This window comes from Rattus norvegicus, chromosome 6 (genome assembly GCF_036323735.1).
Source record: "Rattus norvegicus strain BN/NHsdMcwi chromosome 6, GRCr8, whole genome shotgun sequence".
Taxonomy (NCBI): domain Eukaryota; kingdom Metazoa; phylum Chordata; class Mammalia; order Rodentia; family Muridae; genus Rattus; species Rattus norvegicus.
In genome coordinates this window covers 46386314-46413016 of record NC_086024.1, presented here as the reverse complement: position 1 = coordinate 46413016, position 26703 = coordinate 46386314, and the positions used below count along the sequence as shown (strand labels likewise).

The 26703-nt window shown below is 48.4% G+C and overlaps 1 protein-coding gene across 7 annotated transcripts in view; it reads right to left on the bottom strand.

Moving 5' to 3' along the window:
- Positions 1-26412, bottom strand: part of Asap2 (ArfGAP with SH3 domain, ankyrin repeat and PH domain 2) — a 163065-nt gene extending 136653 nt beyond the window's left edge. For 2 of the 7 annotated variants that reach the window (XM_039113144.2, XM_063262070.1), the window contains exon 1: positions 25991-26368. In XM_039113144.2, the coding sequence (XP_038969072.1) occupies positions 25991-26116 (126 nt within the window). In that variant the 5' untranslated portion in view covers positions 26117-26368. 7 annotated transcript variants of the gene reach the window in all.
- Positions 26413-26703: the final 291 nt, after the last annotated feature.

Sequence of the window (26703 nt, the reverse complement as noted above, 5' to 3'; positions counted from 1 at the left end):
GCATGACTTACACACCCAGCCTTGGAGACTGGGAGCAACACTCTTGCTTGTGAAAGAAGAGCAAGGCCATGGGCAAAAATCGTAGCATCCAAAGACAAGGCTGGCATTCTGTGCTCCGGGCTCAATGCTGCCATCCTGCAAGGCCTCCTGGCCTCTTCTCATATGTGAGGCTCTGAGAGCAACTGTGTCTCCAGGGTCACAGCCCCTCCCTGCTCCGTGATATAATCCTCGTATCAGGAAGACAGGGCATCTGGGTGGTTCAAAAGGTCATCCCACCCAGCCAGGTTCAAACTCCAGGCACCAACTCTGATTTGATTCAGCAGACCATAAGTCACTCTTGACACACTCAGATCCCTACCCACAGCCTGAAGGGAAAACTGCAACGGGAGTGTCAGGTGAAGGCAGGACCTGCGCTCCTTGTCTGGGGCTTGGGGGAGGCCGGGAGAGCTGTCTTGCAGGCTCCTGTCTGCACCACTTATCACTGGCAGTCAACATGCCTGCTCTGAATTCCTCTGAACACTTCCCCAAACAGGATATGTTCAATCAGTGAGTCATGAAAAGCGGGGTATTTCTAAAAATGCAATGGAAGGAAGGTGTGGGAGCGAATTTCTAAAGAGAATGAACAAAAAGACAATATGGAAAGCTAATCAGAAATTTGCAGGGCCGGAAGTGGCTGCTGGCTGGGCCTTTGCAAAGAGCCCCACAGCCGCTGGCTGATCAGCCCGTGTGCTAGACTACCCCAGATGTGTCTAACTCAACAATACAGGCATCTGGTGCCAGGCAGACCCACCTTCCTGCTCCTCAACTCTACCTGCCCAAGGGCCTGGAATGAGAGTTCCAGTTCCTAGATTCACACCATGGGCAGAGCCTGCTTTGGGGACTTTGGTCAGGATCTACGTGTCTCCTCCAGCCCCACAGGTTGGCTTCCCAAGTGTCCCAACAGCTTCCCGCTCATGTAACTTTGAGATACTCTGACCATACAGGTAGGGCTCATGGGGCAAGTGCTCTCACAGCAATCCTGTCTCAGGGCAGCCGAGCTACGAATATCTCCAGTCTTACAGTTTCAAAGTTCAAACCCAGAGAGATGAAAAGGTGGGACGGACAACAGGGTCGGGACAAAGTGGGAATCCAAGACTGAGCTGGCCTGGAACTGGTTCTTCAACATCCCGTGGGGATCTGATTCATCATTTCTTCTCTAAATGTGGTCGAGATGACAACACGCACAGACTGTATTTAACACTCACTGAGTACCTTCACCGAGCTGGGCATGCAGGAAGTGCAACTTAAGTCTCCCTTAAACAAGTAAATGAGGCATTTGCCTGGGGCCACATCAGTGTCACCCGGTGAAGCCATCGATTTAAGCTCAGGTCCAGCAGGCTTCAGGGCACATAGATAGGCAGATGTCTGATTATCGTCCAGGCTAAGGCAGAACAACACAAGCTCTCTAGGAAACAGGCCAACTGTACCCCTTCTCTGGATTTTCTTTTAAAACATAGTAATCCCAACCCACCATACTCATAAGTATCACTAAAGAGTGAAATCTGAAGAATTTATAAAAAGCCCCTTCTTTGGGGGTTGGGGGGGGCAGCAGTCTCAAACACTAAACAGCCACTGGGCCTACAAAGAAACAAGGATCGTTTAGTAAAAAGCCTCTTGTCCGTGTAACCTGTACCTCAGGAGAGCAGGGTGAGAGCGCAGGTGGTGCCCCAGCTCATCAAGGCTCCACAGACTCTTCAAAGCCCTAGCATGACATGGGCCTCCATTATAGCTGCCGATCCCTATCAGAAGCTACCGCCAGAGTTAACCTCCCAGTCCTCCCGAACAATGACTGGATGAATCAGACCCTTTCAAAGCCTTATCTCTCAATCTCCTAACACAGAGCAGCCATGGTCCCACTGAGTAAAAGAAACCCTGAGCACACACTGGCGGCATTTTCCCCCGCAATTGGAGCTCTGCTCACCCTGGATCTGGAATAAACTGAAGCTGGGAGTGTTTTACCTGGAATTTCTTCCTCCCCACTCCTCCCACACCACGCCGGGTGAAGCTGGCTCATTCAAACAGCCTCTTGCCTTTTGAGGGAGATTATATTCAACAAATTCAGCTTTTTTTTTTTTTTCCTGGACCTTTCTTTGTGGACCAGGCTGGCCTCGAACTCACGAAGCTCCGACTGCCTCTTCCTCGGGAGCGCTGGGTTTAAAGACACGTGTCGCCACGCCCAGCTCCAAGTACAACTTCTAAACTGCAGGCCTTTTTCATAGAACCAGTAACTCCCCAACTCCCACCCCGTGCCACCTAAGCTGGAGTTGATCGTTAGTTTTATGTATTTACAAATATTTCCTTGTCTCTTGTTGGTTTCTAGTCACGCATCCCTCCCGTCAGCTCCTGGGATGCTGGAATTACAAGGGTGAGCCACCACACCAAATCCCAAATACTTCTTAAGCATGTGGGATGCCCCGGCCACAATTCAGAATGCTGAGGACATGATCGCAGGTCCTTGTCCCCACAGAGTTTATGATTTAATAAGGTAAAGGGAGATAGAAAAAAAATTCTGGCTAAAGCCAGAGACTTCTTTCTGGTGAAAAGGCTGAAGGCATATCTCAGATGACCGTGAGAAAAGAAAGCAGATGGGTTTTAGGAGAGATGGGGCCTGACTCGGGTTCTAACTGAAAAGGTCAAGTCCTGAACTTCAGTGGAGACAGGGGCTGTTGTAGTCTGGCTGATGATGGTGGGGCTGTGAGCTGGGCTGCAGGAAGTGAAAGGGGGACCAGGTCAAGGAAAATCAAAGCAGAAGGGTAATTTACAGATGACGAGATGCAACAGGAGGCCAGAGGTGCTGGCTACAGATGTCACTTCCAGAAAGGACAGCAGCAGCCAGGGCTGAGGGGAGGAAGAACCCCTTACCTACTGCAGGAAAGGACCTGACCCTCAAAGGCAGCAAGGGAAAGTTCCAAGGAAGGCGCATCTCCACCGAGAAGAGGAGGCAGGGATGTTCCAAACAACAGCATGAGTGTGGAGACAGAGTGTGGATGCCAGAGACACCTAAACACCAGGCAGGCTGGTGGAGAAGCCGGGATCAAGGCAGAGAGGCCTGGCTGGACAGTGAGACTGACAGCTCTGACCTGGAGCTGGAGAGAAGGCGGGAGCTGCAATCATAGTGACAGGTGCTCCCTGGCATCTTGCTAAGAAAACCACATCATGACCAAGCCCTGCCCCCACCACACCAGATACATGTTGAAAAATGGCCTGACATTAAGTCCTACAGCAGACTCCTCTTGGCCAAGGTCAGAGAAGGCAGAGCCAGAAACCCCACTGAGACGCTGAAGGAAACTGTCACCTGTGGCCTGCAAGAGAAGCAATCCTTGGTTGGCAGGGGATTCTCAGCAGCAGACAGAAGTGAGCAACACTGCCTTCCCTTCCTTTCCATTCTGCTGGTGGGAAGAGGAAATTCCTCCTGCACATTCCGGCACAGGAAGAAAAAGAAAGGAAGTGGTTCAAGGAAAGTCACTGACCCAGAACCACAAACCAGCCATCTCCACACCGGGAGGGAGGCATGGGGGTGGAGAGACTGTGCTGCCAGGAAGCAAGCTGGCCCAATATGCATCATGGTGTAAGCAAAGGGCATCCTTCTTGCCACAGGCCCCGCCCCACACTTTCGGTGAGAGAGTGAACACTGCACCTGGCTTTGCTGCCATGTGGACACGGCTGCTGTCCTCAATGTCCTTGCCAGAACCCTCCTGATTAGAAAGGCAGGCCATCTTCCTGACAGCCTTCCCTCCCTTACTGATGTATGCAGGTAGCTCAGAAGATGTAAACACTATATTTAGCATCTCCACTCCCAGCAGCAGCAGAGCCCTGATAACACGTGTGGACACAGCTCTCTCCCTCCAGCGCTCCCTTAGGAGACCGGTCTCCCAGTCACCACTTGAGAACAGCCGTGAGCTTGCCCTCTAGGGAGGGAGAGCTTGGAGGGCTGCAGGTTCCAACTCCACCCCAGGTCCTAAGCTCAGCCCAGAGTTCCTGACACGCCTCTGTATGGTAAACATTCTGGCCATGTTGGTGCTGGCCTATGACAGTCTGCACATGTCCCCATCACTGGTCCTTTGGATCTCCTGCCAGACCCTGTCCATTCTCACAGGTTGTTACAATGAAAGTCTTGTTGTCATAGCAACTGCCCCTGTGGTCTGTCATCATCGGTTTATGTGTCTGTTTATTCTCAAAGTGACCTCGCAGAAATCCTGGCCTCTACTCACATTTAGTAAATGGTTCCATGCCTGGAAAGGACAGACGGGCTGCCAGTGAAGGACTGGGAGACAAACATGACCGTCCCTTTTGCAAGAATTATGAAGCTGTTCTCAACCAGTGTCTCTCTTACCCTCCTTGCTCCTGCTACAACAATCCATCTCTTCTCCAACATACAGCCTTGGGATATGGAACGTGTCCCTTCCTAGAAATAGGTACAGTCCACATGTGGCTTCCAGTGGCTTTATGTGCAGGTGAGTCAGGACTGCCTAACATGTTATCATCTTTGCTGCGCCTGTTACACAGCCTCAGGCTCCTACTGGAGACCAGGCATTCCCAGCCAGCAATGCTAATTCCACCTTGCTCTAGACTCATGGGACCTCTCCCGCTGAGCTAGGTACACATCTCCTATACGCTTCAGACTCCCCTGCTGCCCAGCTTAGTACGAGTTTTGCTGGGTACACATGCTCAGACAATAGAGCTCTCGGGGAGTGTGAGCAGTATCAACGAGACCGATACTTGCCCTGTGGAGGTCACTGAGTACAGTCTTGACCCAGTGGCCAGTTCCCAGAACAAGAGTGAAGCACACATCCTAGAAGCCACATAGAACCAACCCTCCAGCATACACTGCCTCGCCTACAGTGTCTCCAAATCTTCTGGGTTCTGTCTCTGCTCGTGAACTGAAGAGGGTGGGCGGGGCACATTGCCTTCCTCCCATAGTGCTGCCTTCCCCTCTCTGCGCCACACCCCTACTATTTTTGCAAGGCTCCTAGGTCCTGTGAAGACCATCAGAGTCTTCTGAGGGGAGCCAAGCACCACTCAATCACAGATACTGACTGGCCCTACCCTACAGCCACAGTGTCTCCGACAACGGCCTTCTGACTGCAGGAATATTTACAGGAAACAGGACTCCCAACACACCTGAATGCTGAGGTGGATAAAGCTGAAATTTCATTTATGTTGCAGAATGTCATTGTCAACCAAGCAGCATAAATTTGCATATATTCTATGCCAACAGAAAGAATTTGCGTTGGAATGGCCCAAGGCATGCATATACACACACGCACCTACACACACACACACACACACACACACACACACACACACACACACAGAAATGCTGTTGCCTGAGTCTGAGAAGTTCAGTGTCCCAAGGGCAGTACTGTTCTCACCTCTGTGAGAGTCAGAAGGGAAGAGACCATTCTGTCTACCTCAACACACGAAGGGTGCTGTTGTGCTCTGCAAACCAAAGCAGATATTCCTGCTTCCAGCCTCAAATAGATTCACTCCTTCATCAACCACCCAACTCAATCCTCTCCTCAGAAAGGGCAGAGACCACGTATGAGAACATAGCAAACAGCTGAGAACGTGAGTGAAAAGTAGTGGACGGCATCACTGTAGCCTCTAAGACTGGGTACCACTTGGCTCTCATCCCAAATCCCTTTCTCTTCTCAAGAATAACACCGAGTTAGTGGGCAGGAAGCAAAAGACAGAAATACACATTGAATGGGACTGAATACCCACTACGACAGATGACATGAGCATATTGTTAACGCTGAGGGAGGATGAGGGGCTCTCGGGATGCTGCGTTCCCATAACAAACAATTCAAGATTAGAACTTCCTTGGGGTTGTGTGGCTAAGCATGCCTTATCAAATACTCACCACACACTGCCCCTTACACAAAGACGTTAGCATTCCTAATGCCTCGCATTAAAAGATTCGCCCCATTGCCTTTAGGTTGTAATTACTCTTCTGCTCATAACGCTGTACCGTCTGCTCTCCCCAGTCTACAGCAATTATCTGGGTATTATGAATAAGCAGCACCTCTTCCCAGAACAGCTAATACAGCCGGTATTAATAGTAACCAGCACTAACAATCAGTGCACACTGCACATGAAATCCCTCCTCAGAGGCCGGACAGAGACATGTGCACACAAGGAAGATCCAGGCGCCCACACACTGACTTGGTAGTAACGCTTTTGTGATTTTTGTTCTTGTTGTTTTTATGCTTTCTGGGTTTGTTGCTTTGTTATTTTGCTCTGTAGAATAAGCTGAACTGAAATTCAGCCTCCTGTATTACCTCTCAGAAAACTTAGTAATTACAAGTGTATGAGCCTGTAAAGTGTGTGTGTGTGTGTGTGTGTGTGTGTGTGTGTGTGTGTGTACACAAGTGCACTGGCTAACTCTACAAAGTCATTACTGAGGAGTCTCAGACCCTCAGCTGGTTCTAGAAAACAATGCGGCCACTCAGTGGACAAGGCTCACGATAAGGTCCCAGTTCCAGACCCTGGGACATCTCTGACTCCGTATCTTACTTTACGAATCATGAAAGACCATCAAGGGCATCTATCTGTCTGTAAAGCTTGCAAAGGGTTTATTCTATCCAGACAGTGTTTTGAAAATAACTGAGTCCAAGTAAAAGCAAGAGCTTACTTTACAAAGAAAAGAAAAATGAGCTCACAGGGTCAGGAGTCTGCAGCAGGTTTCAGGAACTAAGAACAAATGCAGGAAGCGGGCTGCAGCGTCAGTGGTGTGGGTACCGTTCTGTAGGAGGACAGCCCTCAGGGATCCCCAGGGGGGGCCAACAATGCTTACGTGGGCAGCACTACTGGACACGGTGGCACTTCCCCCTAAAACATCTACCCTTACAGCTGGGGGCCGACGGGGACAACAAGGGTCACACACCCTAAAAATGCAGGCTATTAGACATGGAAACTGCTCAGAAACAGTACAAATATCTCAGACACAAGAAGACTGGGGATGCTGGGAGGAAAATGAAGGGATTCAGACTCACTAGAGGGTGTGGTCAGAGCACCGCTCCCCTATCCTAGCTGACAAGCATCCCTCTCCCCTTGCTCAGTTGACCATAGTCCTGTCTCCGTTCCCCTGGCAAGCCGACATGGGGAACCCTAATCCCCACACAGCAGGAAGGGGGTACTGGCTTAAGACACCTCTGCCACCACCACTGAGTATCCAAGGACTGCTTTTCCCTGGTGAGAGCTGGGGTAGCGCACGCATACAGTGATGCGAAAGATGATCTGAGCCAAGCCTATGGCCTACTAGCACTTTCCCTGGATGGGTTATCTTCCCAAGCACCCTATGGCCAACTCCCTGAGTCTTCTACTCATAAATAGCCCCAGGTCCAGACAGGAAGAAGTGACAAGGAGTGGTCATGGGTGACAGCAAGGGATAAACTTTGGGCAGAGGCCAGCATCCAGCCCAACAACTCCACTCTTATCTTTTCGATAAGCCCTGTGGCAGTGGTAGGGAGCTGAACTTGTCAGAACGCAGATTCCCTAGGCTTGGAAGGTGCATTTGAAGTCACTGCCCAAGAGACTCAGGTCAAGAAACAGGCACGTGGAATTTGTGGGGGAAAAGAACTGAAAACAAAACAAAGCAAAACAAAAACTTGCAGACTGGTCCCTACTGTGGCCCCAAGGGAAAACCCTGCTCCCCACTATACAACAGGCTTCATATAAATAAATGATTGATAAATGGTTTTTAAACAGGTTCCTAGAGTGTAGGGACGGGATGGTATTTTAATATTCTTACTACCATCACTGACCTCTAGTATACAGCCTTAATCTGTGTATATACAGTCAGCTGAGCGTAACCAAGCTTCCTTCTCAGCTCATCTCCAATGCAAGGGATCAGAAAGACACTTCTGGTTGCATGGAGGAAAGCAAGCCCTGCTTCAAGGACCTTTCCCCTGAAATGTGCTTCATTCTCATATTCTCTCTCTCTCTCTCTCTCTCTCTCTCTCTCTCTCTCTCTCCTCTCTCTCTCTCTCTCTCTCCCTCCCTCCCTCCCTTCCTCCCTCCCTCCCTCCCTTCCTCCCTCCCCCGCTCTCTGGTAGACCACTGCTTTTCCTGGAAGGCAGGAGCTCTGGGCATCTGAGGCCTCTACAAAGCCACAATGAAGGAGAGAGAAAAAGGCCCGAACAAGCCAACCACAGCCCAACACCCCAGAGACACGTGATAGGCCTGACAGTGAATGCGTAAGTGACATAGACCTTCCTCGGCTCAGGCCCCTCATCCACCTTACAATGGCTAAGGTCTCTTACAAGACTCCCTGCCTCTGGCCTATCTCCCCCTCTCCATCCTCAACTGCATGCTCTTCCCACAAACTCCTGAATCCATTTCCAAAGGTCAGGCTCGGCCCTCCATAACCCAGCTCTGACCCACTTGTCCCCAGGCTCGCGTACAATCTTAAGAGGTAAAATCAGAAACGAAGAGGCAGAGGACAAAAGCACTTGTGTCCGTTGATGTAAATCTCCAAGGGAAGACACGGCTGCTTCTGTTAGCAGTCAAACACCTGGTCACTGTAGCAGGCAGGCATTTAAAGAGAGTGACATGGACCACTGCAAGGACATAAGAAAACAAGCTGCAGGATGTAGCCTAGATGTCCCAAGCCAGTCTGCGTGAGACCTCAACTCAAGCTAAATAGACATCTCCTCCTCTGAGATTCCAACGCTATAAGGGAGAGAAGCCAGGACACACTCCCAGCCTGGAGAAGCACCCGGAGCTGTGTGGGTACTACATACACCTCACAGTACTCTGTGATTCTGAGTACAGACATTTTAGGTCAGTCTCCATGATGGAAACTTGCATGGATGACAGCAAAGAGACTGATGGGTGGATGGACAAAAAAAGCTACCCAAATACATCAAAGAATGACCACCTTAAGGATTCAGAGAAGAGCCAGGTGACGGTGGCACATGCCTTTAGTCCCTGAGTTTGAGGCCAGCATAGTCTATCTTGAGAGAGCCAGGGCTAACTAGAGAAACCCCATCTCAAAAACCAAATAGGAAGGAAGGAAGGAAGGAAGGAAGGAAGGAAGGAAGGAAGGAAGGAAAAGGAAAGAAAGAAAAGAGAAGAGAAGAAAACGGTTCTAATAGATGTTGAGGATTAAGGAAGAATTACAGGAAGAGGATCAATATTTTTCAGTGAAGAAATTAGGTATTAATTGAAGTACTATAGGGAGCAGGGACTTCAATAATTCTTGAGACACTTTCTTATTTCCTGTTTCCAAATGTGCCATGACAACCTTGATTACAGTGACTACAAGCCTTTTAAGAGGGACTGCCTGGATACCCAACACACATCCCTGAGCCACAGGCTGGACACCATTAAAAGTACTCTCTACCCTGGGCATGAGAACAGAGACAGAAGCACACACTGCACACACATTCCCTCATAGGAAGAGTTTCCTCTCCTCATACTTGACACAGGCATCCATGGGCCAAAGCCTGTCCCCACATCACAGAAACGCATGTCTGTATTATTCCACCATTGACCAAATGTCACCCTCAAAGAGACACTGAAAGCGCCTTGGAGTCAACACCGCAGGAAGGAGCTGTTCACAAAGATAAATTTTCCCAGCGAACATGAGTTCATAAATTACACAGCAAAAATGTATAGCTGATTTTCATGGCAACTTTCCTTGAGGGATTACACAGTCCTCAGGCCACTGAGGCAGACTTTCCCTGCTTTGGACTCAGTTTCTGTTGTTTTAGTTTGGGGAGCGAGAACTGCTTTGAAGAATTAGGGCCCAACACCAGGGCTTCGTCCGCATCAGGCAAGCTGCCTTATTGTGTCTGGTCTCGGGTCATCTTAATGAGAATCTGCACACATCAGGGGATGCTAGCTGGGGCTGAATGAGACCTTCCTTGGGATCTGTGGAGTGGGGAGTAATCCCGCCCTTCTGGTCTAATCCTCATTTCTCCTCCCCGCTGGCCTCTGCTAAGGGAGCACAGGGACCCTGCGACTCCCAGATTGCTGTATCTCCTCTCTCGTTCACCCTCCAGACTCTCATGCATGTGTGCCCCATGGTTGACAGCTTACAGTACATTTTCCTTTGGAAAAACAGTTAACAAATGTCTGAAATATTCATTCATCTGCTGGCACTGCTACTCCATAATTCAGCCCCAAATCTAACAGGCTGTCAGCTACACACTGAGTACAGCAGTCCTTGCTGTGTCTGAGGCAGAAATTAAACTCGAGATGAGGCAGGCCTTACCGGCTAGTGTACCGATGCACGAAGGATCCGAGAAGGGCTCATAAATTGAAAGAGCAAATGAAACGGGGGCCTTAAGGGATTTTATATTAGTGACAACTAAAGCCATCTTGTCCTAGGATCAATCAAGCCCTCTCTTACTTTGACCATAAAGAAATTGTGCACTCAGAAAATTAAGCTCCAAGATGACTATCAAAGACAATAAATCATTTGAAAAGATAGAGCAATATGCCTCAGCTCTGGAAGTCTGTAAGGGAAAGGAGGAAGAGGAGGAGGAAGAGAAGGAAGAGGAGGAGGAGGAAGAGGAGGAGGAGGAAGAAGAAGAGGAAGGGGAGGAGGAAGAAGAGGAGGAGGAAGAGGAAGAGGATGAGGAGGAAGAAGAGGAGGAGGAAGAGGAAGAGGAGGAAGAGGAGGTGGAGGAAGAGGAGGGGGAGGAAGAGGAGGAGGAAGAGGAAGAGGAGGAAGAAGAGGAAGAGGAGGGGGGAGGAGGAGGAGGAGGAACAGTAGGAAAGGAAACCCATGTTCCCCGTCATCGCTCAGGGAGTGGAGAGATGCAGGGGTCTGCTGCTAGAAATCCCAGACTACCGTTTGATCCCAGACTCCCATAGGGTAGTCAACACAGGTCCGGGGAAACTACAAATACACCAGGAAACAGGTTCCTAAGCATCCTGAAGGGAGAATCAGTACACAGTCACTGGCTGAGGCAAACAAAAGCTACAGGCTCTGATAACCTGACCGGGCCATTCTTTTCCAAAAAGGAACAAATGGGAGAGCAGCACACAGTGTGACAAGGACCAGCAACCTCGACCTCAGTGAAGAAGAGCGGCTGCCCTGGGAGAACAAGTCAAAGAGATGCTCCTGGAAAGACCTTGCAGGACAGACCCATTACCAAGTGGGGGGGGGGATGCGGAATTGGATGTTGCAGAGAGCACAGGGCCCTGGTTCCCATTGAACCAGAAACCGGGTGACTCGCAAACACCTCGGCCAAATGAGGTATCCTAGGAATCAGACAGAGCCCTCCCTGCCATTTTCTCTTGCAACCAAACTCCAGGCCTCTGAGTCTTCCACTTTTTCAGTACACAGGCAAACCAAATGAGAGGGAAGATGAATCCAATTACATAGAAGCGGTTTCAGCCACATATAAAAAAATAGTTATTTTAATATTAAAGCCAGGGCTGGAAAGATGCCTCCATCGGTAGAGGTGCCCGCAGCCATGCCTGATCACCTCAGCTCGATCCCCACATGATGAAGGTGAAAACAGACTTGTTTTGGAAAAGACTTTCTCTACACAGCCTTGGCTCTCCTGGAACTCACTCTGTAGACCAGCCTGGCCTCAAACTCACAGAGATCCACCTGCCTCTGCCTCCCAGGTGCTGGGATTAAAGGTGAGCACTGCTGACTGCTCCTTGAGAGGTTCAGCCAGCAAGTGACCAATACAGATGTGAGTCAGCCATCAAACTGAGCTCAGGGACGACCCTGGTGGGGGAGCTGGCAGAAGGACTGGAGGAACTGAGGGGATTGCAACCCCATAGGAAGAATAACACAGGCTGGCCTGACCACCCAGTTCTCTCAGGGACTGGACCACCAACCAAGGAGTGTACAGGGAGGGCTCCAGGGCTCCAGATAGGTATGCAGCAGAGGATGGCCTTGCCTGACAGCAATGGAAGGGTAGGCCCTTGGTCTGTGGAGATTTGATGCCCCAGTGTAGGGGGATGCTGGAGTGGTGGGAGAGGGTGGGGCAGCACCCTCATAGAGGCAAAAGGGAGGAAGGAGAGGGAGATTGTGGGGCGGGGGGCTTGTGGAGGGATAACCAGGAAGTTGGATATCATTTGAGATGTAAAATGAATGGAATGACTAATTAAAAAAAAAAGTGTCCACCACCACATCAGGCACAAGAACAGACGTCTTAAAATCGCCCTATTACCTCTACACGTATGCATGAGATGTGCACCATGATGCATGTGTGCACATATACAATGATTAAGTCAGCTTTCAAAATATATCTAAGGGGTTGGGGATTTGGCTCAGTGGTAGAGCACTTGCCTAGCAAGCGCAAGGCCCTGGGTTCGGTCCCCAGCTCCGAAAAAAAAGAAAAAAAAATATATCTAAGTCAACCATTCAGAAAATTACTATTCTGAAAACCAGAAGATATTTTTAAACGACTAAGACTTGATCCAGCAATTAGGCAAGAAAAAGAAATAAAGCAGCCAGCTCACCTTACAACTGTATCTAAGATGCCATTACAGAAAATCCTAAGACTATTCACACAGCACAAGAACCAGTAAATAAATCCATCAAGGTACGACTTATATATAGTATGCAGACATCAACTGTATGTCTATACACAGATGACAATCTAGAAATGAAGTTAAAACAATTCCATTCACAGTAGCATCCAGAAGAATAAAATATTTAAGAACAAATTGAGACGAAATGATGCAAGGACGCATAATACAGAAAAAAAAAAAAAACAACCATAAAACATTGTTAAATTAATTAAAAAACTCCAATGGGAAAACATCCCAAGTACAGAGATAAAGAGATACAGAGCTGGTTTACTGGTGTCTATACTCCTCCAACTGATCTATGGAGTCCATATAACTGCCCAAGAGTCTTAGCCGGCTTATTCGCAGATGTTGAACATGATCCCACCGAACTCCCAGGGATCCAGAAAGATCTTAGAGAGGAGCAGTTGAGATCCATACATCCTCGTTTGAGCACTAGCCTGTGTGCTACACAGAGAGGGCAATGGGATGGAGGGAGAGTCCACAGATGCTCATCCGAGGTTTAAATGTATGTCTCAGGCACGCCCTAGTTTGCTTCTTATTACCGTGATATACACAAGGACCAAAGGCGACTTCATCTTCCAGCTCACAGTCCATCTCCAAGGGAAAACAAGGCAGGAACCTGGGGACTGGAACTGACGCAGAGACTCTGGAAGAACCCAGCTTACGGGCTTGCTGTCTGTGGCTCTCTTATCTAGCCCAGGACCACCTAGGCACAGTCCTGCTGCAGTGGGCTGCGCCTTCCCACATCAGCCACTAATGAGGAATATGCCCCACAGTCTTTCTTACAGGTCATTCCGATATAGGCAATTCTTCCATTGAGGTTCCCTCTTCACAGATAACCCTGGACTGTGTCGAGTTAACCACACACAGAGTGTGCGTGGCTCTTACAGAGAACTCGGTTCCCAAATCAGGCAGCTGTAAGCTGTAACCCCTAATCCAGGGGCTCTGATGCACTCTTCTGAGATCCAGGCACTGCATTCATATATACACGGTCGCACATACATATGTGCATAATTAAATATTTTATTTAAAAAATTCAAATGTTTTGTTTCTAAAAATACCATGACATGAATGAAATGACAATCCAAAAATGGGAGCATTTGCAGGGCAGAAATTACTGTCTAGACGTGTGTGTACAACTCAATAATAAAAAGGCAAGCCAATATAAAAATGAGCAAAGAATTTGAAAAGTTAGACCTCCAAAAATAATATATACAAACAGCCACAGGCACGTTAAACATGGCTTGACATCATTAGCCACCTATCCATCAAGGAAATGCAAATCAAATAAACTCACAGTGAGATACAACTTCACACTCGTGAGAAAGGACATAATCAAAAAGGACAGACGATAATTAGCGCTGACAAGGATGTGGGGAAATTGGAACGCTTACACATGGCTGGAGGGAATACAAAATGATATATCCATGTTAAAGTCTGGCAGTTCCTCATTCCTCAAAAACTTCAATACAGAGTCACCCTGACTTAGCCATTCAGCTCCAAGAGAAGTGAGAATAGATGCCCACACAAAAGCTTGCAAAAAAAAAAAATTAGTACATCATTCATAATATCTAAAAAGCAGAAATAAGTGTGTTGCAACACACAATGGAATACTATGCAGCCATTAAAAGGGGCAAAGCGCTGCTTCCTGACACAACATGAATGAACCTCTCGAACATCAGTTATGCAAATGAAGAAAACACAAGAAGCCATAAAAGAGGGGTTGGGGATTTAGCTCAGTGGTAGAGCACTTGCCTAGCAAGCTCAAGGCCCTGGGTTCGGTCCCCAGCTCCGGAAAAAAAGAAAAAGAAAAAAGAAAAAGAAGCCATAAAAGGTCTGACCCCATATATGAGATGCCTACAGTTAGGAAATCCAGAGGCCAAAAGCAGATCAACAAAGGCCCAGGGTGAGGGGGAAAGGAGAGGACGGAGAGACTGATAACAGGTGTGATGTTTCCTATTTGAAAAAAAAAAAAGCTCTAGGATTGAACAATGGGGGTGACTAGACTCTGGGGATGTACTAAAACTCACAGAATTGGCTACTTTAAAGCAATGCTTCTCAACCTGCGGGTCTCAACCCCTTTTGGCAAACCTCTATCTCCAAAAAATTTTTTTAAATATTTATTTATTATGTATACATCATACAGCTTACTGCCTGCATGTGTGCCTGTGGGACAGAGGATGACCCCAGATCCCATTACAGATGGTTGTGAGCCACCGTGTGGTTGCCGGGAATTGAACTCAGGACCTTTGGAAGAGCAGTCAGTGCTCTTAACCGCTGAGCCATCTCTCCAGCCCTCCAAAATTTTTATATTATAATTCGTAACAGTAGCAAAATTACAGTTATGAAGTAGCAATGGAAACAATTTTATGGTGGGGGGGGTCCACACAACATGAAGAACTGTGTTAAATGTCGCAGCATCAGTAAGGTTGAGAACCAGTACTTTACAAGGACGGGGGTGATAATGAGAGGGAAACAAAGCCTTTCTCTGTAGACATAGCTGGCCTGGAACTCACTCACTAAGAGACAAGACTGGGGGTTGGGGATTTAGCTCAGTGGTAGAGCCCTTGCCTAGGAAGCGCAAGGCCCTGGGTTCGGTCCCCAGCTCTGGAAAAAAAAAAAAAAAAAAAAAAAAGAGACAAGACTGACCTCAAACTTGAAGTGTCCACCCAGCCTCGGTAACAGGATTCTACACACTACCATGCCTGAACAATTTTATGATACACGTGTCGTGTTTTAACTCTTCTTAAAGCAAAAATATAAAGTACCACAATCTTAATGTAAATAATTAAACTTGGAGATAGACGGTTAAAGTCCTCCCCTGTCCTTTCAGGACTACAGAGTAGCTGTTTCTTGCTGATATTCACTCCTCTCTTAATTCATTACTGTGACACAGACAACTACGGGGATTTCAGGCTGGAGAGGGTGGCCAAAGAGCAGCTAAACCCCTCATGTCAGAGGGTAGACTTCCTGGGAGGAATTCAAAGTCACACAGTAAAACAGAGGCCTGGACAAAACTGGACCCCAGCCCTCCCAACTCCGTGGCTACTAATATCATCCCACCACAACACAAACAGCCAGGAACCATGAAGACGGATGCTACATGCGACATCATAAAACTCTCCTTCATAAAACCTCAATATACGGAGTCAGAGGGCTGGACAGATGGCTCAGAGGTTAAGAGCAGTTGCAGCTCTTGCAGAGAAACTGTGTGTGGTTCCCAGGACCCACATGGGGACTCCTAACCACCTACAAACCCCAGTTCCACATCTAATGCCCATTTCGGCCTCCTCAGGTTCCTCAAGCACATGATGCACAGCTACCCACTCAGGTTCACACAGACACATGATGAGTAAACAAATAAACAAATAAATAACTTTAGAAAGAAAGCCAATATCCACACAACATTCAGTAGCCCACATTCGTGACCACAAAACCTTGTGATCATTAACACAACCTGCCTTTTGTCAGAGAGATGTAGAACAAAGCAGAACCAAGAGAGCAATGCTTCTGGTCCATGACTGTAAAATAAAAGACCACAGGCAACACGGCCCTGCTTGTCCCAAATTTCAGCCAGCAGTGAACCCAACAGAACTCCAGATCATTGACAACTGTCATGGTGGCTGCACAAGTATCTGGATATTTGGGGAGACACTTTACAGTGGGGAACAGAGGAGGCCAAGCTTGACCTGTACATCCCCGAGACATCCTTCAGGGTCACCTCACCACGCACAGATCCGCTGGCCTGGAAGGCACACTCAGTCTGTTCACTCTGAGGCCTTTATATACACAACCCAGATTGTTTCCTGGAACCCACAGCCCTAAGAGACCAGGTATTATTCGACAGCTCACTGGGTGGCAGTGAAGGCTTCTCTGTAAACTCCTCTAGACCTCGGTTGGCAGAATGTTTGCTTGACACGTGCTGTAACTGCAGCCTTCAAAGATGGAGGCAGTGGCTGGAGGACCAGAAATCCAAGGTCATTTTTCGCATATAGAGTTCAAGGCCACCCTGAGATACAAGAGACCCTGCCTCAGAAATAAACAAGGGGGAAAAAGGGCCTCTAAAAGGGTCTCTAATGCTAAGTGCCTCCCCAGGGGTTAGCACTTAATAGCTCTCAACACTTAATGTGTCAATCCAGGCTCCTCTAACTTGACAACAATGGAGGCTGGCGGGCATTGGCCTGAGACTCAATGGACACTGACTTGCTTTGAGGAAGCCCACCTCTGTACAGTGAAAGGACATTAAAGAACCAACAAGGGCTTAGCCCTGATCCTCCTGTGGTCAGGATCCCTGTTCTGTCCACGGTCAAAACCCAGAGTCACATGACTCCACCGTGCCTCAATTTCTTTAACTATGAAAGAGAAATACGACCTCTTTCAAAAAGGAATAATCTTAAATAAACCCACTTAATGTTTTCTTGCTTTTCGAATATTTTTCTTTATTTCTTGAAATTCTAATATAATCTCATCATTTCTACCCTCCAAACCATCCCACATATCCCTACTTGCTGTCTCGCAAATTCATAACCTCCCTTTTCATTGTTATTGTATACATATGTGTATATTCCTAAACACATAAACACAACCTGCTCAATCTGTACAATGTTATTTATATGTATTTATATGTATGTTATTTATATGTATTTATATGTATGTATTTATATGTATTTATATGTATGTTATTTATATGTATTTATATGTATGTTATTTATATGTATTTATATGTATGTTATTTATATGTATTTATATGTGTGTTATTTATATGTATTTATATGTATGTTATTTATATGTATTTATATGTATGTTATTTATATGTATTTATATGTATGTTATTTATATGTATTTATATGTATGTTATTTATATGTATTTATATGTATGTTATTTATATGTATGGCTTCCATGCTGACCATTTGGTATTACGTAACCAACTGGCATAAGCACATTTCTTAACAGAGAATTAAAGCCCATAAGAATACTGGTTATTGTCATTGTCTTAAACAAAAACAAAACACAAGATTCCTTCTGAGAAATTAGGGAGAGGGGGCCCTAAAGTCTTGCTGACTTGTTAATTCTATGTCAAGGGAGCCCAGCGTTTGAAGACAATGTCTTCACCAACCACCTGATGTTATTGGCAAAGGCATCACCGGCATCCAGTAGAAAGATGACATCATTAAAAACGCCCTTGGCAGAGCAGCCTCCTGCCAGAGTGTGAGCAATGGCTGGCCACCGTCTCTGCAGAACTGGCCTAGTCAGGACAGAAAAAGAAAAGAGTTTCTCCAGGGAGGAAACAGAGCAGCCCCAGGGATCTACCGGAGTTTCCACTCAAGAAAAGCACCAGAGCCCACTCACTAAAAGCAGCAGCAAGAGAGATGGCCTTGACCCAAAGGCATCAGTGCAGGAAGAGTTTGCTTAGGCACCAGCTCTACAGAACAGGTAGGTGGCTGCAGAAACAGCAGACACTGATGCCAAATGCTTGATCTGAGTTCTGGGGAGATGACCCAGTGGATAAAGCGCTTGTCATGCGAAGGTGAGGACAGGGTTCAGATCCCAGAATCCATATAACTGTTGGGCGGACATGGCAGCCAGCCTGTAATCCAGGGGTTGGGAGGTAGAAATGGGAGACCCCAGGAACAAGTTAGCCTAGCCTGTATCTATGAGCTCTAAATTCTATTATGATCTCTTCCTCAATTAACAAGGTAGAACATGGTCAAAGGAGACTCCTGATGTCAACCTCAGGCCTCTACACACACAAGAGGACACATATGTATAGGGAGGGGAAAAAAAAATCTGGGTCCAAATCCTGGCTCCAACTCAGTCCAGCTCTGTGAAGTTGATAAGGTGATCCATCTTCTCTACGGCCTCAGTAACGACCACACTATATTGAGGGATGTCTGGTACTCGATAGTGCCCAACAAATACAGGAAGACAGGAGGGAAAACGCAACATCCAGCATGCTCTGCTGCAGCTGTGAGCTCGTATGTAATCTCACTGGAAGAACGATGTCGGTCAAGGCTCTCTTGATCCCTTGGGTGGAAGGTGCCTGGGAAGCTACTATCATTTCCCAGTGAAGTTCCTCTTACACCAAGGCCAGCATAAAATAACATGTTAGACAAACAAGGACAGTACAAACAGCAGAGACGGCCTGCAGAGGCCATCGGGTTCTGATCCTAACTACTAGACTCTGAGGTACAACTGCAGGCCTGCTAAATTCAGAAGCACACTACAGAGCAAGAGAAATTGCCCAAGACCTCACCATGGAGCAGCGAGGGTTATCCTGGTGACACCAAAGGTTGGCAGCTCCCACACCCCTAGGGCTCTGCTAAACACCTGCGGCACCTCACTAGGTAACACTGGCTCCTCGTAGGACTGTTCTCAGCCAGATTCCTAGGCCCAGTTCACGACACCGACGATACGGTCTGGTTTATAGAGTTTGCAAAGAACCAGTCATCCAAAGACAAATTCGAGACATCGTCCCATCAAACCTGCAAACTTTAGTCTGATTTTAAGGGATCCATATATTACTTGGATGAGAGGGGGAAAAAAATGCATGTGTGCACACATCATTAGCGTCTAACTGAAATCCAGCCTTTCCTCAACTGTGAATGAAAGCAACACATCCCATTTAGTGTTACTGTTACCCGGGCCTCAGATAAAAGGTGCCACAATCCCACACTGTAATTATTAGCGAGGTCACACCGTATTACTTACATTCACAGTACTCCACAACTGAAGTACTTATTCAGCCCAATAATAAATCCTGACATCATAAAAAAAAAATCACATATCCGTATGCATATTTTTTTAATGCTTTGCAAACTGAATTCGGTATAACTGGTTCCATTTGAAAGCTTAAAGTTTTTATTCTACATTTTAACCTCTCTCTGAAGGGTACCTATAATATTCCCAGAACTCGGAGGCTAAAAGGGAGTACTAAAGGCCAGCCTGGGCTACACGATAAGCCTAAGGAAAGAACAAAAGAAGTTCACGGTCCTTCTAAAAAGAGGTATGCTGTCAAAGAGGTGCACAGCACAGAAGGGAAAAAATGAAAACTTCATACACAACCTGAGGGTCAGTCCTCAACAGACCCGTCCTCTTTCACAGCCTGGACATTTGACAGTGACACTATATGACAGGTACATATGTGTGTGTGTGTGTGTGTGTGTATATATATATACACACACACACACACATACACACATATACACACACACATATATATACACATATACATACACATATACATATATATATATATATATGGAGAAAAACTCAACCAAATTCCTATGGAAGAACAAACATCATCATAAAAACACAGGCTCAGCATCCCAGTTCCAAGTGGCGGTCCCTTTATCCCACAGCATCACAGACACGCTAAAACCACACAGGCAGAAAAGCAGCAAGCCGTCTACTTTGAAGGTCCAGTCACGGGGTCGAATTAGGGAACCGTGTCTAAGTGAGCTCATCTCATTTCCGTACAGAGAGGAGAATTTGAAGAGCTGGGAAGGGGAGAGTGTGCCAAGGAACCAGTATCACCGGTTAGCAACTGCCCCAGAACACAGTAGCAACAAAGGCCCCCTCAGCCCCCTCCACTCCTTGCTCAGAGTCTGCAGTAAGACTGGTTCCGATACGAGTCCTCCAGCCAGCCAATCTTCACAGTGGGCCTGCTCTCTGCCACTGAGGCACGCTGGACGTGCCAGCTTTACCTTGGTGCTGATGGAAGGCGCATGCTCCAAGTGTCAGGGCATGAACTGTGCTGTTGGCCCCACACCCAGTTCAAAGGACACTTGGCCTTCTGCACTGCTACCACCTCAGCACCCAGATGACTGCAATGAACCCCTATCCCTTGCCGATCTTCCCACTTTTCTCCTAGGCCTAGGAACAACCACTGAAATGTCTTTAAAACGTGAACTAATGGCTGGACAAATGGCTTAGTCTGAGAAAGCTTCCTGCTCTTCCAAGTTTCACTCCCAGCACCCACAACCAGGCAATTCACAGCTGCCTGTAACACCAGCTCCATACACTCTAGTCTCTGGGGGCACCTGCAAGTGCATGCCACACACAGATGCAAATCAATAAAAAAATAAATAAATCCTAAAGAGGAAATCAGACCATGATAGTCTGAGCTCCAAACCCTCTAATAACTCCACTTCGTTCCACAGCAAAAGTGCAAATTCCCTGCCCAAGGTAAAGGCCCAGTGGGATCTGGCCCAAACCCACCCCTTCACATAGGCCCCTCCCCTCTCTCCCTCACCTCTGATCACAGGCCTTCTTTCTGCCCACCCTAATACTCACATCTTGGGCCTTTTCCAGGACTCCTTTATGCCCAGGTAGCCTCTACATTCCTGCTCAAAGGTCACCTCTGCAGAGAGGCCTGTCCTGATTTCAGTTCCCTCCCCTCCAAAACCACATCCTATCCCCAAAATTACACACATATCCTTGACTTATCACTACCTGGCACACAGCATTACATCATCACCTGCCTATCGGTGATTATCAACTAGGGAGGGACCTTTTTAGAAGTCTGGAAGCCTCAGGCCTCCCCCAGATCCTATGAGATCAGAATTGAGGAGAGTGGGACCAGGTTCTTCCAGTCCACAGAAACCCCCTCCCCCAACCAGGCAACTCTAAAGCACAGCCAGGGCTCAGGGCAGCAGCCGAGAACGAGAACGGTACTTTCAAACCCTGGTGCACACACTGCTCCTGAGAGTGCTGTTGAAATGCAGACTCTGATCCCACAGCTCCGCCCTGGGATCTGAGGCTCCGCCATTCCACACCACACTGACTGGTGCTGTCCGGTGAAGCATTTTTGGAGTTGCAAGGGTCTAAAACAGTGCTTAGCAACAAGACTTCCTGCAACTATGCAGGGCGAAGTGCTGAACCTATATCAGTCAGTAGAGTGGCCACCACTCTGAGACAGTAATATTAGCAAGGAGCTGCCTCCATTCTTGGACTACTATATAGGCCAAAAGCACCAATCCAGGGGTTGCCCCACCATGAAAGGCCTCTATAAAGTCTTGGCCTAAGCAGCCTTTTGCAGCCCAGATGGATATGAAAATCTCACCGAAGGCCTAATTGGTCACCAGATCAAAAGTGAATAAATATTTCCCTAAGGTAGGGACACAGATATGGAAGACTGGATTAAACTACCTTGGAGTCTCTTCTGACAGGCTTCCTCCATTCAAGGCCCTCTCCATCCACACCTGTGACCACATGTAAGCTGTCCCAGTCTTCCTGGTCTCTACATCATCACCATAGATGCTCACAGAGACATGGCCTCATGTCACCTAAGTGCACCCATCTGCCCGGAGAATCGGTTTCTCCCCATAGAACCACAAGTTCTTTCAAAGAGAAGGGATTTCTAATCCCTTCGCCCTAACACACACACAGCAACTGATCCCGGATGAACCACGGTGAGAGCTGGGACGCACGAGGAGTGGTATCATCGTACTTGCACTACCAATCATAAAAGAGAAATTGAATTCAGCCGAGGGGGAACCAATCCCACCCTAGCTGATTCAGAACGTTCCAGATACACCAATTCAGATTTTAGGGTGGCATAAAATGATGGCCTGTTAACCTAATCCCTTCCAAGGACAAAAATACACCGAGAAAGAGGTGGCGTCCTTCTGACCATAGATCCAAACTCTGGAGCTGGTTTACAAACAAGTCACAAAGGACTACGGCTCAGAATCAAAGGCAAGGCCAGTTCCCACTGGCACTGCTGGGCGGAGTCTGGCCCCATGAACAGCACCCCCCCCCCAATCCCAGGGGAGTCTGCACAGTCCAGATGTTCATTCTCCTTTTACAGTTAGGACAGCAAAGCGATTTCCAAGGTAACCAAGGACAACAGACTAAGAGACTCATGGCTCCGGAAGGAAGAAGATTAAATTTTAATACTTAAGAGTCAGTATCAAATTTATTTTTAAAACTACATCAATGCCAAGTAAGCAAGGCAGAATGGAGCTATGGAGAAGCTCTAACTAACAACACGGATATCCCAAGAATGTACACAATTATTCTCTATTTCGAGACTATTTTAAAGTAACGGGGGGAGGGGAAGCCTCAGTTTTCAGATTTATGCTCCAGATACTTTCCTCCCTTATTTCCAAAAGCACAAAGCTGACGCCAGTGGTGCTCTGCACTTTGCAAGGTCTGCTAAAACCGTGCAAAATAAACACGTCACCCAGAGAGTCCTCACTAAGTGAAAGTTTCAAACCAGCTACACTCAGATTTATCTGTTACCAAGACAGTAAACTCGTTAGAGGGAATGCATGGGGGCTGGGAATACAGCTTAGGGGGTATATGGTGGTTGCTACAAAAGCTTGAGAACCTGAGTGGGGATCCCCAGGACTCAGGTGAAAAATTGATTGAGGGAAACACGGCAATGTCGACCTCTGGCTTCAGTCAGCACAGGAGCCGTCACACGCATGAGCATGGGGAGCGCGCATGCATGGATACACACACACACACACACACACACACACACACACACACACGCCTAGGGAGAGGGACAACGGTTTTCATTTATGTACACGCCTTCAACCATTCATCCAGTTCCTTCTCCCTTGATCCAGTCTCATTCCAGGTCTACATATTAACTACAGTGAAATCTGGTAAAGCAGCCAGCATTTAGTCAGTCAGGTGCCTGTTGGGTACTGTACCAGAACCTTCAGAGATAGACATGATTATCTAGACTGTGGACTGAAAATGGGGGGGAAAAAGAGAGGGAAGGGGGAGAGTCTCGCCCCAATTCATACAACTAGAAAGTGATGGAGCCTGACTTGGGTGGCTGATCTAGCAAGGGGCAGTTTCAAGAACGCACCATCACTAAGCACTGGATAAAGCCATGCAACTTGTGAAAGCATCATCAAGCCAAGTTCAAACTCCGCTGGTTGGATCTATAACCGGAACGAATCCCCTAGCCTCAAATTCCTCATCTACAAATCAGGGATAGAGATTAAACACAGGCCAGGCACTAGCTAACTACTGACATTCTGGCTACAAGTATGCAAACCAAGGAAGCCTATTTCAATCAGAAAATGACCATGGCCAGACATATCCTCCATTGGAAGCAAACAGGTCTGCCCAAGCTAATCAGATATGTTCACTAATTCCATAACTCATTTAAGTAGAAGGCCAGCGACTTATATTTTTTAGTCGTATTTCTATGAAATGTGAAACTTTTTGTGGGTCACAAAAACCACTCTGATGTCTCATCCCACCATAAAAAAGATGTCTGCTGAAAATCCAAGTATTATGAATATAGTGTGTTATTACAGTAGACAGAGAACAACTTTTCGTACTGGAAGAGAACATTAAATAATCTAAGAGGAGAAAGAAAGCATTATTTTAAGTAATCCACGCTGAGTCCTTTCAACTTTCAAATTAGTTCCAACTCTAAGTTCAGACACGCCATTATCCTACAGTGGAAGCTGGGTTTACTTAAAAATGAGATAAGCCTACAATGATTTCAATTTTCCCCTGTTTCCAACTCAAATCCATTTTCTGCTTAGGAGACCAAGTGGAGCAAGCCTGCAATTTAACAAAATGACCAAATCCAGTCTCTCTTTAATCTACTCAGTAACTGAGCTCTTGGGTAATCTCCCGCACTGCATGCAAAAGCAGCTTTGGGTTCATCCACTAGAAACTAAAATTAATCAGAGAGAGGCTATGCCAACTTTAATTGCAGCTCCTATTTGTCTGGCTGGCCAACATCTACCAGTATTAATGATACTTAACGGATCCGATACCGTGAGAGAAGCATGGTAACTTCATAAACAAGAGTTTTCTTTTGAGGACATCGCACACAGCGCGCGCCCTTCCCACAGAAGGACTCCTACCTTTTTGAATGCCGTCATTCTTAGAAGCATTAATGATGTATTTTCAGAACACTGTTGACTATTTTCCCAGTGCTTTTCAACTTGGCACTCGTGGGGGGAGGGGCTCCACATGCCTCATCTCCAACCTGCCTTGTCTAAAGGCATCGTTGACATCTAAAGACCATGCTAACAAAAGCAGACTAAGGCAATCTGCACTCACTGAACTCACCACAAAAGACTTCCAAGCAGATCTTTTGGAAGAGGGGTGAGAGAAAAGAAAGGGTGGGGGCCAAAGGGGGACAGCGGATATTAGCTATACTTCCAGTAGCAGGATGCTGATCCCAGTATTTTTCCTTGAGTCTAGTCTGAACTGTGTGTGTCTACAAAGAAACATATTCTACACGAAAGAAAAAATAGTCCAGGCTTTTTTTTTTTCCCCAAACGAAGCTTAATAGCGAATGCTTTGTTCAAGCAAGGGGAAACGATGTAATGACATAGCTTAATTTAAAAGCTCTCTGAAGACCAACCCCTCCCCCTCCCCCAACCTCTGGCACAGGTATTTTAAAATATCTACATCTTACCCTGATCTTAAAATTCTGGCCAAAGGAAATCTACTCATCAGTTCACTACTGCTACACGTGTGTGTCTCGGACTCCAGCTACCGATTGTGAGTCCAGCTGGATACACAAAGCCTAAGGAGCTGAAAACATGCAACTGTAAATTCTGTTTGGGAGGTAAAGAAAATGATGGAAGTGAGGCTGTCCCAAGCCACGATCAGCCGTGGTCCCTGGACTCACACAGCCTCTTCCAAGCCTGCTTCAATTTTCAAACCAAGCTGTTTCATTCTTGCCATCCCTCTTCCCCGGGATCTGGAGAGCTCGCTGCTTAGCCACTCAATACGATGACTATGCACCTTCAAAACCCTTACTAAAATCAGGCCTTTTTCAGGTTAAGGGCAAAAGAGCTGACCATACTGTCAACAGGCACCACACAGGTAGCTCAGGAGCGGCCAACAAGGGCGTTTTGAACCTCAAAGCGCTGGTTCTCCACATCCCTCCGCAGCGCTGCTCTGCGGCACGCAGTGGGAACTGCCAGGCCTCCCAAGCTGGGATGGGCACCCTTGCCTAAGAAGCTTGGGGGTCCCCTGGATCTGCTCTGCTTGTTGGCTCAGAACGCACAGCTGCCCCCGCCGGGCCACTTCTGGAACAAGTTGGAGAGGTCCGCGCAGGGGGACCCATCACTCCAGGGCCGCAGAGCTCGCAGGGGTCCCGGCTCGCAGCCGCCACGGACTCCGCAGCCGAAGTTGACCTCTCCAAGGATGGGAGCAAAGGACCTGAAACCCTGCGAGTGAAATGGGAGCAGACAGGAGGGTTCGCCAAAAAGGCCCAAGGTGGCCAACCAGCCTCTCCCCAGAGCCACCTCTCAGGGAACAAAGGGCTTCTGTGTCGGGCACTGCTGGCCCGGCCGCGTCCAGCTCTGGGGGACCAGAAACTTTTCCCGGGTATGGGCGCAGGCGGCGGGCACTAGGCATCCGGCACCAGGCGCCGAAGCCTAGCGGGTCCCCAGGGCGCAGCGCGATCCCCACGGCCCTAGCCTCCCGCCCCGCGCAGCCGAGGCTACCACTCACCTCCTCGATGGCCGCCACGGTGTTCCGGCACTGGGCCGTGCGCGTGGTGAAGCTAGAGGCCGTGGGCGCCTTGTAGTCCTCATGGGTCTCGGCCACGAATTCCGACACGGAGATCTGGTCCGGCATCGCCGCGGCGCCGGGGCGCGGACCGCCGCCGCCTCAGTCGCCCAGGGCGCGGGCTCCGACCCCGCCGCCGCCGCCGCTCCGGGCCGCGGACAAAGGGGAGCGCGGGGCGCGGGAGCCGCCGCAGGACGCGGGAGCCACCGCGGGACGCCCGGTGGGAGCAGGGGCGCGCGCAGCCCGCAGCTCTGCCCGCTGTGCTTCAGGAGCCGCCGCCGCCGCGTCCTCTCCGAGCGAGCCCAGACGCGGGCGCGCACAGCCGGCGGGAACTGCCCGCCACCCAGCCGCTGGCCCCAACGCCTCCCGCGGAGAGGGGCGGGTCCCGGCCGGGGAGGGGGCGGTGGCCGGCGGGGCGGGGCGGGGCGCAGGCCGGGCCGCCAATCGGCGCGCTCGCCGCCACCGCGCCGCCGGGAAGCGGAGGCCGCAGGAAGGAGGGCGGTGTGCGCTCCGGGCCGGTCAGCCGCTGCGGGCCGCCGCATTGTGTCTGCCTTCGGGGCGTGCAATGGTTCGAGGGCGCGCCCTATCCTGAGCTGCGGTGCCCGTCCCCCACCCCGCACCCTCCTTGAGCCCTAGCCACATTACCCAGAGGGCGT